Raw genomic sequence first — 14,062 nt, forward strand, 5'->3', positions numbered from 1 at the left:
GTAGCACTTCATGTGAAAAAGGACTTTGGAATATGGACATAAAACTTAGGGCAGATGAACAAATGCAGGGAACTGAGACGGATCATTAATTCTGACCAACAGTGGTTGAACAACAAAAGATTTCTCTGTCGTCTGTAAGGGAACAGAAGAACTCGGTGCAACTCCTGAACAGCTGTAGCCTCCTCTTTGGTATTCATGAGTCCACCAATCAGATCAGTCAAAAACTGAATCAAACTGGTGTTCATGACAGGGCTGCAAAGAGAAAGCCACTGTTGTATCACTTCAAAAATAACCAGATATAATATTATTGTCTTATTTATTCACTTTTTGATAGTTTAGGTTGTATTTGTAGGGGGAAAAAAAAAATCAACACAAATGTTTTTTGTGTTTTTATTTAAATAACATTAAACATGGAAGCACACTTATCTCTCCCTACAAAATGGCATAAAATACGTACTTTAATTCAGTAAAGCTGTGTGCATACAAGCCAAATATTTCAAACATAAACCTTCAAATATGCAAAGTAGACTTTAAATCATAACAGACAAAAAAAAAGTGTTAAAATAATATCAGGTGATGTGATGTATTAAGAAATGGCATTATGTTAAATGTGAAGATGCTTTTAAACCTAGTCCCTGCATAATTTCTTGAGGTAGATTTAATCTGATTACAGTATAATCTATAATCTACTGGTCCATCTTCACTGTCACTACTATTAACAGAATCATTATCACATGTGCAAAAACAGTGGCCACATTCAGGAAGACCCGAGAGAGTGGGCTATAATGCACATAGTCGTTGATTAAATCAAATTATCTCTGGCAAATATCTTCATGAAGTGTAATCTCTCATCTTGCTTTCTTGTTCAGCAGAAAACCTGCAGGCTGAAGGATGATGTCATCCTTATCCAGTCCTCACAGAGGGTCACCAAAGAAAGAACATTCTTAAAGTCAGATATCCTGTGACTTTAAAAATCCTCTTTACCGTCAGGTCACGAGTTATTTTTGGACAAGGGTTGGTTCGGAGTCTATTTTTGGGATGTCAGCTCCGTCTCCAGCTCTACACGAGTGCCCCCCAGTGGCCCATGAGCAGGGACACGAGGGAGCCAATGACAACGACGATACTGTTGTAAATGGGGCCACTGGAAGCGCCTGTGTAGTACTCCAAATCTCCAGAGCCCTCCGGCTCATAGGCAGGCCTTGGACCATAGCCACCTCCATATCGTGGGGGACCATACCCCCCTCCATAGCCCCCGTATCCCCATAACCTCCATAACCACCATATCCTCCATATCCGCCACCATATCCATATCCATACCCAGGGCGGCTCAATGCAGACCCCAGCATAGCTCCTCCTATTGCCCCTGCAGCAGCTGCCCCAGCTACTTTTCCCGCACTGGGACCGCTGCTCTGTACAGGTGCCGGCGGTCTGTAGGCCTGACCGCCCCATCCCCGGCCATAACCACCTCCTCTTCCTCCTCCTCGGCCGAAGCCTCCTCCTCCTCCACGCCGGGCCTCAGAGCTTGGCAGCAGTGTGGCAAGTAGAAGCAAACAGAGGGTCACTGTGATGGGACGTTTCTGAAGCCCCGACATGATTTTTAACCTGTAGAAAGAAAAGTAGGAAAACACAGAGGTGAGAAATAAATTTGTCGTACAGGTGCGTGCGGCTTTAAGCCTTAACATCAAACACGGAATCCATCCATCCATTTTCTAAACCCGCCTATCCCAGCTGTCAGTGGGTGAGAGGCGGTCATTTTAGAAACACATACACACATAAAACACTGGAAAATATTGATTTTCAAGCATTGCTTGTAAGTGTCACATTAAGGTGGGTCTACTTCAGTTAAAAGAATGAAAATAAACAAATGAATACGAGCAAACCAAAAAGTTAAGCATCTCCATATTGCACTTCCACTGCAAAAGCCTCAAAACCCAATCATCCTCAGACTGAAAGGTCCAGTTGGTCTTACTTTTAGTTCATACATTATCCAGTTGCTTTAGGAGGAAAATCCTTTTGACAAATAAAGGCTACTCTGCCTTCTGAGTTATTCTTATCATGATATTAGATGAGTCTATCCGCGGGATCATTTTGCATTACTTACACTCGAAATGAGTCTCTTTTTCTTCATATTTCATAACAACAAACAGCCTATCTTATTCCAAAAAATCTTAACCTGTGGGTTTCTCTTCCTGAACTACATCCAGATCTTCTTGCTTTAAGCACAAGTATGCTTGTATCAAAAAGTGAAATCTCTGTAAAAAAACCTACCTTGGCTCTTGCAGATGCAAAGTTCTTACACAAACACAGACTAATGAGATGTGCCCAGCACTGCTTTAGTCCCCCTGTGTGATATTTTTACATCACTGTTATGTCAAGAGAAGTAGAGAATACTTCTCTTAATCCAGCTTTGAAAAGCCCATCTTACACAAGCAGTACAGTGTCGTAACAATGAAGCTGACATAAGATCAGATAGCTTTCATAATCTCCAAGTCCTTTTAACTAGGATTTGGCAGACTGGATCTGTGGACAAGGCCTGCTGGATGGATATTTTTATCCTAAATGAACCCCAACTCTTTGTGACCTCACCATACTTTATTTATACCAAGAGGGGAAAGGATAAGGAGATCAATTTGGAAGAAATGAATAAAAACAAAAATACAGATAACATTTAAATGATGAATTCAACAAGTTGAACCATTATATACACACACATATTTGTGCTGGGAAAATTAACCTAAAGATCCGACCATAATCTGTGCAAATAGTGCCGTTGAATTTGCTTCTTTTCAAAGAGAAATCCCATTATTTTACCCGTGACTGTAACTGCTGCTCTCACAATGTTCATCTGAATAAAACCGTTTTCATACATCTATCACTACTATGACATCATTTATTGTGCTGTCAACAAACTGCACACACTAATCTGTGTCCTCTCATGATGTGTTCGAGCTATAATTACACTGGGTCACTTGGTCTGAGAGTAGCCTAATCCAGTGACTCCGAGATTACAGCTACCACAGGCCGGATTCACACGGATGATAAAATAGTTTTTTGTGCGTTTTATTCATCATGGTTTCTAGAGATAGGCCTTTATTTGTGCCAATAGTATCACAAAAAGCGTTATTTTAACTGGCTAAATACAGAAAACGTCTACAGACTTGCTCACAATAATGAGGTAACATGATAACTTCAGAGAATGACTTTGATTTTCAAAGAATAATCAGTCTCACCTGTAGAGTGACAAGAACACAGAAGCTCCTCTTCTTTCAGCAAAAGCCAAAGCGTGTCAGCAGCTCGAGGGTCTTCAGCCTGTCTGTGCTGCAGGAAACTATGTGTCAGCTTGTTATCCTCCAGACAATCTCAATCGGGTGGAGCAGCTTCACAAATGCTCATTGGCTGGGTTGTACAGTAAGCTGCCGATGCCGACGCGCTTAAATACCTGCAAGTGCGAGCGCGGCCACGCTTGTGTTTCTAATTCTGTCGGAATTATTTAACCACTTACTGATTAGAAGAAACCAGGACACACCACAAGCTCTCCCGAAGCTTCCACAATGACTTGTTTTCTTGTCCGTCTTTGGAGGCGGAGTCCATTTTTCATTTTAAAAGAAGGATGGAAGATTTCAGGGTTGTGTATTATTGACCAGAACACTACAGAGGGACATTACGCATACTCATTAAGACAATCTTTTATTAAATAACAATCACTGCAAGGAAAAAAAAACAAACAAACAAAAAAAAAAAACTTCATTCTCAAGAGTTGTAGCAGGAGTTCTTCACATTTCAAGGCCCAATGATCCCTCAGTAATTTGTAAAAGACAATACAAAAGCAGGCAAGTGTTAAGGGGTAATTAAAAATATAACATGCACACCCTCGGAGTCAAGCAGTCACTGTTAAGGACGCAGTCCACGGTGAGAAGAACAAAAATACTGAACCGATGGGAGGTACGCAGTCTAAAGCAGACAGATGCAAAGTGCTGTACATGTGGAGACATACTGTGCTGCTTTGAAATGCTCATTCATACGTTTAAAACATTCTTCTGAAAGGATCATCAGCATCATTCACAGTGTGAGTATGACTGTGTGTGTGTGGGGGGGGGGGGGGGGGGGGAGGGGAGGGGAGGGGGGGACACTTCTGTGTTGTGCTTCTTGTGTCTCTCTGTTGGACGTAAAGAAGTTTTTTGTTTTTTTTTCCTTCGATTAAGACGTTTCTTTTCAAGCTTAAGACAATGATGCATTTAGCACAAAAGGATAAAGGCTTAAAACATTTGCGTTTGCTTATTTAAGTCGTACTTAAAGAGTTTGATGGGAAGATTGGAAATAATCTCATGTCTGTGTGAAGCTGCAGCGAGAAACCGGCTCCTTCAGAGCTGGCCTGGATCGGTCTGAGGAGAGAGAAAATCTGCCTGCGAGCACACGCACTCAATAATCAACACGTCATTTCTCCTTTGTTAACTCCTCACGAATGTAAATGCAACGTATTGCTTCGTAAAAGGTTACATCGACTATGTTCTGAACAGTAAGTAGTCCAGAACATAAACCCCGGCATAACCCCAAATTTACACTAAGATGATAAATGTGTTAAAAAGTGAACTTGACAGGTTCCTACGGGAGTGTTGTCACTTTTCCGAGCCCGTCGAAGAGTAGAAGCGCCAGTTATGACCATCAGACTGGCGACAGACAGATGGTAACAACATATTTTAAAACTTCTCTGCTGCAATGAAAGAAAGACCATCAATTAATCAATCCCCAAATCTGAGGGAATGTAAAAGCCCCCAGTGCATTATGGGACTAACTGGTGTCTGTATCTGGGGCTACAAGCAGTTGCTTGTGCTCTGGTGTCACGTCCAAAAACAACTATCTTGTTCTCTTGTTCAGATGCACATTCTGACTATCTGCTTAAAATCTTACACTCGACATTAAATCTAAAATATCTGATCAAAGTTTCTGTGTTTTGTGCTTTAATAAACCTTCAAACAGGCACTTTGCTCGGACCACACGACAGTACATCTGCGCTTTAAAACGATATGAACACTGTTGGAGGGAGGACAGACGACGGGACGTTTCATTTCAGGCTCATTTTGTCCCTTAAAAAGGTTCAAATCACTCAGAGGAAGAGGAATGTCATTCTGTGAACACTGTGCCTTACAGAAAGGAAGCAGAGAGATGAGAGTCACACTTTAACATGCACACAATTTAGCATGTTAGAAACGTGAGTGCAGGTTGACAGATTTGCAGGAATTGTCAGCTGATTCTTGGGCACTCTGTCAGTCACAGCAGGGAGGAAGTGACACTGTTGGTGTGTTGGAGGAAAACCTCACCATGAGGGGATCACATACACTTTGCACCTTCTGGAAGACAATGGAGCTGCTTTTCAATTATACACCGCAGGTAATTGTACCTATGAGAATGGAGACAGAAGGAGATCAAATGTTGACCAGGGTAGAAAAACTTTTCTGTACGCTCGTTGCAGTTGATGACAATGCAGAGATTACGCAGAAATACGGTATTTCTGTCACCTTCTCCTGAGTTTCTGCACCTCTCTGTCCTCCTCTTCCTTCAACTTGGTGATGAAACTCCGCAGGACAGGCATCTCAAACTTGATATACTGCGCCACCTGGTGGAAGGAAAGAACTTTTATGATAAGGCTCAGAGAGACAAATGCGCACTAAAGGAAACGAGGCTCTCTGTATCAAGTGAAAAGGTTACAGTGAACGTGTTGATTTACATCATATGTGACTTCTTCACCCAAGTCTTCTTCCATGAGGAAAACTTTGCAGACCTGCTCACATGGACCCTGCATTACTCTCAGGACCAGAGGATAGTCCGTCCGCTTGAGTTTCACACGCTCTGGAACACAAACGCAAAGATAGCGGTTAACAAAATTGAATTATATAAGATAAATGCAATCAATCACCACTGCTGCCACTGATCCACTCCTATAAAACCCAATGTGTGATACTCCTCTGCCTCTCATTTATTCTGCAAATTTAACTCTACAGAGTCGATGTGTGCGTATTACCACGATGCTTCAGCTAAGATAGCAAACGCTACAACTACAGGGACATTTGCATTAACAGTGAAATGAATGCTGTGCTCAACCTTAAATCTTTACACTCTGGAGCAGCCAGTAAAACTCATAATGACCCACACTCACCTCCGCTAACGTGGACAAGATAGAGTGCGAAATCTTCCGGGCAGTTTTCTATTTTAAACTTGTTGAGGAGAACTCGCAGCACCTGAGGCGTGGTCATGCAGCTGTTGATCCGAACATTAGTGACGGAACCATAAGCGGGTGTAAACACTGACGTCTGAAACCAATAGATGAAAAATAACAACAATACTTTAGTTCAGGCCTGTGAAACTTCTTTTAAGCGCACAATGACATTATTTGCATTATTTTCAAAGAATCCAACGACAACACCACCTTATGGTTGTAAAAGTGGCCGTTGATGGAGAATCGATGGCGTCTGATTTTTCTCTGGTCGCTCGGGGACCTTCGCTGGCCTCGTCTTAAAACTCCGGCATCACTCTTTGTCCTTAGGAGCTGAGCGGAGCTGTCACTGTCCTCTGTGAAATAAATGGGCAGAAATGTTCCGGTGCCGTTACCATAACAAAGAATTCTAAAAATCTCACAATGCTTCGTACGCTTTAGTGAAAAACCAGAGTACCCAGAGAGAAGCGGAACATAAGTAAAAGTTGGGTTACCCACTGTGTACAAGTTTTACGTTTAAACTGAAAGAAAAAACATTTTGACTATTTTTTAAGAGAGATTTCTTTCTCACAATAAATGACCAATTTGGATTAGAGAGCTTACATAAAGTAGCTGATGATGGGTTAAATATCCAGTGCTTATTAAGAGGTTATTTGCTAATCAGACAGGTCACAGCGTTACTTCGTACCTCCCGTTTGCACAAACACCATACTGATGTGTGATGTTGACTGGGCCATGGAGCACTCATCGCCATGGGAGTAATAGACTTTATGTGTCAGTATTCATTAATTCTTCAAAGCCACTCACCTTCTGGGTCTTCCTCCGTCACACCGTTGTCTTCGGGCTGACAGGCAGGAGGCGTCACCTCCACGGCGGGCGGACTCATCGGTGTCGTCTGCTGGCCCTCTGTGTTGCTGGGGGAGCTGCAGAAGGGACACGAGAGACAGTTTTTAAGACCGCTGCAAAAATATCTTCTCAATAAAAGCAGTTAACTCATTAAAGACAATGAAAAAAGCTTTGAATGTTTCTTTCAACCAAATGTGAGAGAGGTTTCAGAGCAGAACTTTGTACGGTTAGAGGACAGACTTAAACTTTGAAGTAAGTATGCCATACACATGCTGGTACCTTCCAGCTGTTTGTTTGCTGCGGGTTCTGACAGCATTTCTTTTAAGTTTTCAGCAGGTGTGCCATTTCTTGGAATTATTCAACTGTGCTCTTTTGTCCTTGTTCTGTATACCTTTTTATAACAAAATGCCAGCTGAGGCCTGCCATTCTTAACAAGACTAACTTCACTTGATAAATGGGATTACAGAGCTGATTAAGGAGCTTTGAGTTTATTGACAAAGACAGATGTGTTACATCTTGGGGCAAAATCCAAGACTGAGCCAATAGTAGAGCTTAAAAGATTTCATATCCATCTATCCATCTATCCATCTATCTATCTATCTATATCTATATAGATAGATATAGATATAGATATAAGATATATACTGTATATATGTCTACGTGGATTTAACTCTGATTAAACTTACACAGAGACATAGAAAACAAAACAACTTAATAAGAGTTATTTTAAAAATGCTAAATACAATCCGATTACTCAGACAAACTAGATATAATCTATATTTGCTCTCACTGACCTTCCATGTATCACCATTTCCGGTCACTGAGGTGTAACTGGATCTTTTTGGACCACTTACCCTTGACTATCCAGATTGCAACCAGAGTGCCAGGATGTGGAGGAAGGGGGTGGTCGAATTCGCTCGTGGTCATCCTGCATCTGGAGCCTGATTGGTCGCCGCAGGCCCCAAAAGATATTTAGCAAGCCCTCAACAATCAGCTCCTCCTCTTCCTGTTAGGAGGCACAAGCTATGATCAATGCACACACACAAATATAGACACACAATGGACAGTTATTCACCTCACAGATTCAGACGGTGTAATGGATAATGTATATAATGTTGCAAATGACTGAGAGCAAAAGAGAAAAGGTCAAAGTCACAGGGATTCTTCAGTTGAAAATGAAACATTAAAGGGATGAACAGACAGGCATCTGTCTCTATTTACTCACTTCTCTGTGGCGTAGCTGTAGATTCTGTCCCTCATAATAGAGGTTGTATGTTTTAAGATGTGAGAGGACTGTTGCCCTGAAGACAGAGAAGAGAAAATCACTGAGGACAAAATGTTATACCATTGATTTTTAGCCGGAGTCATGAAAACACATCACTGCTCAATGTTTTACAAAACATGGCACATGGGGTTGAACTGATTCGCTGTACGTGTATAATTTGAAAGGAATGAATGGCTTTAATTCAATTTCACATGAATATTACAAGAGTAAATTTAATTCATTTTGCAGAAGCTTCTCCCCAAATGAGAACAAACAAGCCATTCACAGATTGGTCAGTGCAAGTGTTTGAACCCTAACCCTGTAATATAACTTTCTTATTCAGCTTCGAATGTGCCCTGTTGCCCTTCTGGGTCTGATTTTTATTATAAAGGATCTTATGAAAGCACCAGCTCTTTGGCAATTAGCGAATGTATTTTGGATTATTAGTACTGATGCCAAAATTTGAACACATTTGGCAAAGAACCCTGATTTGTTTTGCCTATTGAATGACCCGGTGATGCCGATTTTGGCTGATTCTGATTTTCTTTCTAGGAACTAAAACCAACAACAACACGTCGTACGTTTCGTTTTTAATTGTACATTAAACTGTAATAAACACAAACTACAACTTTTAGACTTCATCTCTGCAATTTCGCTCGGTCACAGTTCAAAATCCAGCAGAAATAAAACTTAAATAAATAGATAAAAACCTTTAAAATAAAGCTCTGCATTTGTTGTTCTATTGACCAGAAAATGATGATTTCTCAGCTCGGTGCTAGCGGAGGGGACCGTGCATTCACTGACCTTAAAATATTACTTGTGTTATGTGTGCGCTGTGTTTACTGACTGCACAAAATTAAATCAATCCATTAATAGATAAAATGTACATAAAGGAAAAAAGTTCTGCGGTTAACCAACTTCATCCAAAGACACAAAAACTGGAGCATCTCTGGAAAAAACTTTGACTCTGATGAGATGTTTTGAGCTGCTCAGCAGCTACAACAAAGAAGCTTTTTATCGAGACATTTCTATAAATACATTCTTTACAGATGCTCTCTTTCTGAACTTTTAGTCTGATTTGTGAGTCATTTTACTTAGTTATGCTGGTTTCGCATAACGCCTACATAAATATATTCATCGTTCAATAAATCTGAGCATTTACATCACGTATGCCTGAAAAATAGCCAACAGACAGAAAACTGTGTGACCACGAACATGTTTTGATGACGCTGAATACATGTCGACGTGAGAAACCGTGTGGAATTGAATCCCTTACTTGCTGATGAACTTGTTCTCTCCAATCTGGACCCCGTCCTGTGTATCATCCATTTTTAGGAAGCATGAGAGGAGCTGAGGAACAAAGAAGCACCACAGAGTTAATTTTCATCCATCGGATTGAGTCTCATGACTCCTCATGACAACCAGACACGAAGAGAACGGCCCTGGGGGAAAAAAAAGCGACTGAAGGAAGAGGAGGAGAATAAGCTCCAGGCCGTAAACAATAACACTAGATCCTATCTACTTTCCTGTCAAACATTTCCCCCAGATTCTAGTCAAACCACCTCTGAGTCCCTCGACACAATCAAAACATTCAGCGTGTCATGAAGCAGCTGCTCTACCCATTTTTTACATCTTTTTTTCTGTCCTGTCACCGCTTTAATTCAAATGTCTACCTCTTTTACACATAAACACACAGTGCATTCATACATGCAGCTGTTTAAAAAGGCACTCTGCCACCACCGTGTAGAGTTTTCCTTCCTGCTTTGTTGATTCAGTGCGTGACTGTGAATTTGGCAGGAGAGAATCCTCCGGAAGGAGATGGACAGGTGCGGCACACATGGGCCACCTGCTGCTTCAAATTATTTCAGCTGCTTAAAGATTTATCTCCAAGCATTCTTCTGACAAAACACATTATATACTCTTGACTTATGTCTCTACATAGAAAGACCGCACTCTGGTCGACCCAAAAATGAAATCCATGGGACATTTCTCCAACAGATCACTCACATTTTTGCTGAGCTCACTGGATTTGACCATTTTCAGGAAGTAAAGAGGACTAAATCGTTGCTACTAGTGTTGGTGGCACCACCACTCTGTTCCAGAGTGAAATAACTCAACAATTACTGAAGCACAGAACAAATAATTTCTGATAAACAGCCTTTTAGAGTCAGACACAGAGCAAATGTAACATAAATATGCATTGCAAGAGTTCAAGAGATTTTACCGTAGTAAAGACTGTCAATTCTTCTTGAGTCACCAGAGAGATGGAGCCGCCTGTGAGGAGAGAGTAAAACGTTAGTCAGGTCGACGCTATACGTTGTCCTCGGGTAGTGTGTAAGTATCAGGAGTCGGTTTCAAACAGCCCACGAGGGTCTTTTCTCTCTATTGTGACAGCGAAAAGACGGCGAAGAGCGGGGGTGTTTAAAGGAAGTGCTCCCCTTCCGTCAAATCACTTCCTCCTTTGCTCAGTCAGTCACACAGGAAACTGACACTAACCCTTATACAGCCCAAAACTTCCTCAATTCAAACAGCACGAAGGAGCTATCATGAGCTAAAAAATAAAGCTTGTACACGAACCGTCCCTCTCCGTTATCAAACACATACCTCAGCAGTTCAAAAGTTGCTCACAGGCAGCCTTACACACAGTGCTGATGAGCAGCAGCAGGCTGTCAATCTCTGAAATAAAATGGACAAATTAAATATTAAACACCAATCAGTCAAGTCTCATGCCAGGGCCGTTAATATTTCATCACCTATATTATGCCTGTCTTGCAGCCAAAAGCTCACCATTGACTTACACAATAAAAGTCATTAGCCTTTAATATCACAGTCGTGATCAAAGGCGGCTGGGCTTGAAGTCTAATTAGCTGGTGATGCCAGTGGTCTGAGATGGACACGTGGCCGGCTGTCAAACCAAAACAATTCAGACGTGACCACAGGCTCCAGATAAATTGAATAAGACACTTCCCCTTTAATGCTGCTGCTGAAGCATCGTTATATGTTGGGAATGTTTTCTGAAACCTCAAAGCAAAGCTTGACATTAACACAGTGCAGAACTGATGGTGTTATACGAGGTATCCAGGGTTTGTTTAGTCACAAAGCACTCTTCCTGGATGTAAAGGCGACACTGCTGTTCGATAACTGTGAACATTCAGTGTTCATAATTTACAAAAACATGGATTTAATATCATAGTGTGAGAATGGATCAATGTGTTATCTAGTGAGATAAACAAATAAACTAATCCTAGAAAAATCTAGGATTTTCTAGGACACGGCCTGAGAACTCAAAAGGTTGGTGATGCACCTACAGCTCAGCGGAAGTACCACAAGCTACCCCCAAAAACTATTAATATTGCTTTATTGATTTTAACATCAATGTTTGCTACAGTAGATGACAAATTAACGGAATTGAACAAGTGAAAACCGAGAAATAATCACTACCCAAGCATTGCTTTTTATAAAGCCACATAAACACAAACTTCCACCCATAACATGTTCAGGATCTGAATTATTACACATTTAGATTTCTCTTGATAAAAGCCATAAAAAATACTGTATAAATCATTTTGATGTTTAACTGAAAGTGCTCCAAACTACTGATGGCTTTTGCCTGCTATAACCATAAATAACCAGTATAACATACTGCAGTAGCGTAGCCAACATCAACATACAAATGCAGCCAGACTGACCCATGGCTGACCCAGTCATGTTTCAAATCAGAGCGCTCTTGTCTGTGCTGGAAAACAGTCCAAATGTAGAACTCATTGACTGCCTGAATTCCCCTGTGCCCCATTACAATGTTAGCCAATACCCAGTCTCCATCTTCCCCTCTTATGTCTCATTCGCCTTCCACTGCCCAGTTGTTTCGGACCACAGTAACTCAGTTCATGAGTGTCCGTCCAATTTTTCTGCTGAGAAAATGAATCAGCTTCCCTCTCGTCTTTCCACCTCCTTTTTGTTCCCTTATGAACAAAGCTGTCCAACTCCTTTTTAAAACTCATGACCACAACTTCCTGACTTTTCTCCCCACATTATCTCTTTCATTGATACACTTGCCCCTCGTTTTCTGCCCTCCTGCCCTGCTGCCTCTGGACCTCCTCTGTCAACGTCTTTGGCTGACACGGCGGATGAATAGCTCCAAAACTCCGCCTGTCCTCTCACCAACACCACCTCCCCTGCCTTCCTTTCAGCCTCCACATTACTATTGCTCTGCCTCACTATTGTCACTATTGTCATAGCAACACCAAAAACAACCGAGCTCCAGAAACTGGCCCACAACACTGAACACTGAGCCAAAAATAGTGTTTAGTCTCTCCTGTTCCTTACCGGGGTTGTCAAAAATGCTGTGAAGCTCAAGTTCAATCCAAATACAGGTCCTCCAGTATCTGAACATAGAGCTGAAACAACCATTTTGTTAAGCAGAAGTAAATCTCAAGGAAAAACTAAAGTCAAAATCTTTGCTCTCCATTTTCTCTTTTTATGAACCACTGGGTAAAAAGATCCCAGCTTCATATATCTAAACTGAACCCAAACTAAAAAATATATATTAGAAATAACATCTATTGCTCAGACTATGATTTAGAGGTGCTGGCCAGTGCTGTTTTATGATACTCAACATGGTCATTAAGTTGAATCCTGGCATGCCTAAAACATTTCAAATTAAAACCCATGGAAGGATCTAATGTTGACATAAAGTGGAGATTAAAATATACCGAAAATCAAATGCGAATTGCACGCAACAGCATTCACTTTGTCTCTTGTAGCTGGCCATCTGTGTGCTGAGAGGAATCTCTATTACTTGTTATGTAACCTGTTTTAGTAATACATAGCTCTGTGCGCTCCCTGGTAGGAACCACGTGTGATAAGAAAGGCAGTTTATATCGTTTTCTGCACATGATTTTCGTCGAGGCGTCACGTAACATAAAGAGCTGAGGGTTACGTCTGTTAAACGTTGTGAATTAAACACACCATAAATTACTCGTATTAAAGCTTTGTTTAGTCTATGGGTGTTGTTAAGAATCTTATTAGAAAAATAGCTGTGACTGTTTTGTAGGGTTAGGGTTGTAAAATCAATATAAAGCTCTCTTTTTTTAAAACAAATATTCAAACTACCCCATGAGCGTATCGCTACATCTCCCCTCAGACATCATCATGATAAGCCGACTTAGCTACACCGACCCCAGTGTTTGATTCCTGCCGACTTTAGGAGGTACTCCCCCGGCTTACCTTCAGCGTTTCTCCTCGGTCCCTCTCCTCCGCCTTCCTTCCTCTTCTTCGCGTAGCTACTCAACTGTCCGTTAACGGCTGACTTCTCGTTCGAGTCGCTCGTTCTCCTATCGTTCGAAACAATCAGTAGAGCGCGAGCAGCAGTGCATCCGACGGCTGGTAGAAGGAGGAGGAGGAGAGCGCGAGAAGTCCATCTGTTGTGGTGGAGCTCGCGGCACAGCAGCGTCGCGGGGCCCCAGCTTAGCAGCCAATCAAAAACCGAGACTGACGCGCCTTTGTTAGCGCTGCGTGCGGAGATGAATGAAAACATGGCAACAATAGGACAGCCGAGCACGCGCACTCAGCAGGAATACTCATTGTTATTAATGAACACCCACATTTATTAAAGGTGAATTCAAGTACAATGTCCTATCAAACTCTGCCCGCACATTTACATTGTAAATAACGGTTTATCCTTTTATATTCGGAAGATAATTCAGCTCAACTTCAATGATGGATTATTTAAATCTTGTGAC

At 41.5% G+C, this 14,062-nt stretch overlaps 1 protein-coding gene across 2 annotated transcripts; it reads right to left on the bottom strand.

Moving 5' to 3' along the window:
- Positions 1-376: 376 nt before the first annotated feature.
- rassf2b (Ras association domain family member 2b) lies at positions 377-13,773 on the bottom strand. 2 transcript variants are annotated; one of them, XM_075467612.1, is made up of 13 exons: positions 13,548-13,773; positions 10,926-10,997; positions 10,546-10,595; positions 9,598-9,671; positions 8,283-8,358; positions 7,912-8,063; positions 7,019-7,134; positions 6,425-6,567; positions 6,155-6,308; positions 5,726-5,847; positions 5,517-5,614; positions 3,231-5,398; positions 377-1,602 (listed from the first exon to the last, which is right to left on the bottom strand). In XM_075467612.1, the coding sequence occupies exons 4-12, from the start codon at positions 9,648-9,650 to the stop codon at positions 5,329-5,331; spliced, it is 984 nt and encodes a 327-aa protein (XP_075323727.1). In that variant the 5' UTR covers positions 9,651-9,671; positions 10,546-10,595; positions 10,926-10,997; positions 13,548-13,773; the 3' UTR covers positions 377-1,602; positions 3,231-5,328. The 2 variants fall into 2 exon arrangements, with proteins under 2 accessions (XP_075323727.1, XP_075323725.1); XM_075467610.1 differs by lacking the exon at positions 10,926-10,997.
- Positions 13,774-14,062: the final 289 nt, after the last annotated feature.

The sequence above is a fragment of the Odontesthes bonariensis genome, chromosome 6 (genome assembly GCF_027942865.1).
Source record: "Odontesthes bonariensis isolate fOdoBon6 chromosome 6, fOdoBon6.hap1, whole genome shotgun sequence".
NCBI lineage: Eukaryota > Metazoa > Chordata > Actinopteri > Atheriniformes > Atherinopsidae > Odontesthes > Odontesthes bonariensis.

Excerpts from the sequence above, each read along its gene's own strand:
- rassf2b (XM_075467610.1), bottom strand. The coding sequence starts at position 9,650 with ATGGATGATACACAGGACGGGGTCCAGATTGGAGAGAACAAGTTCATC. Across the intron at positions 5,848-6,154 it reads TCTTGTCCACGTTAGCGGAG|AGCGTGTGAAACTCAAGCGG; the intron begins GTGAGTGTGGGT and ends TTTGTGTTCCAG. Across the intron at positions 5,615-5,725 it reads GTGAAGAAGTCACATATGAT|GTGGCGCAGTATATCAAGTT; the intron begins GTAAATCAACAC and ends TCCTTCCACCAG.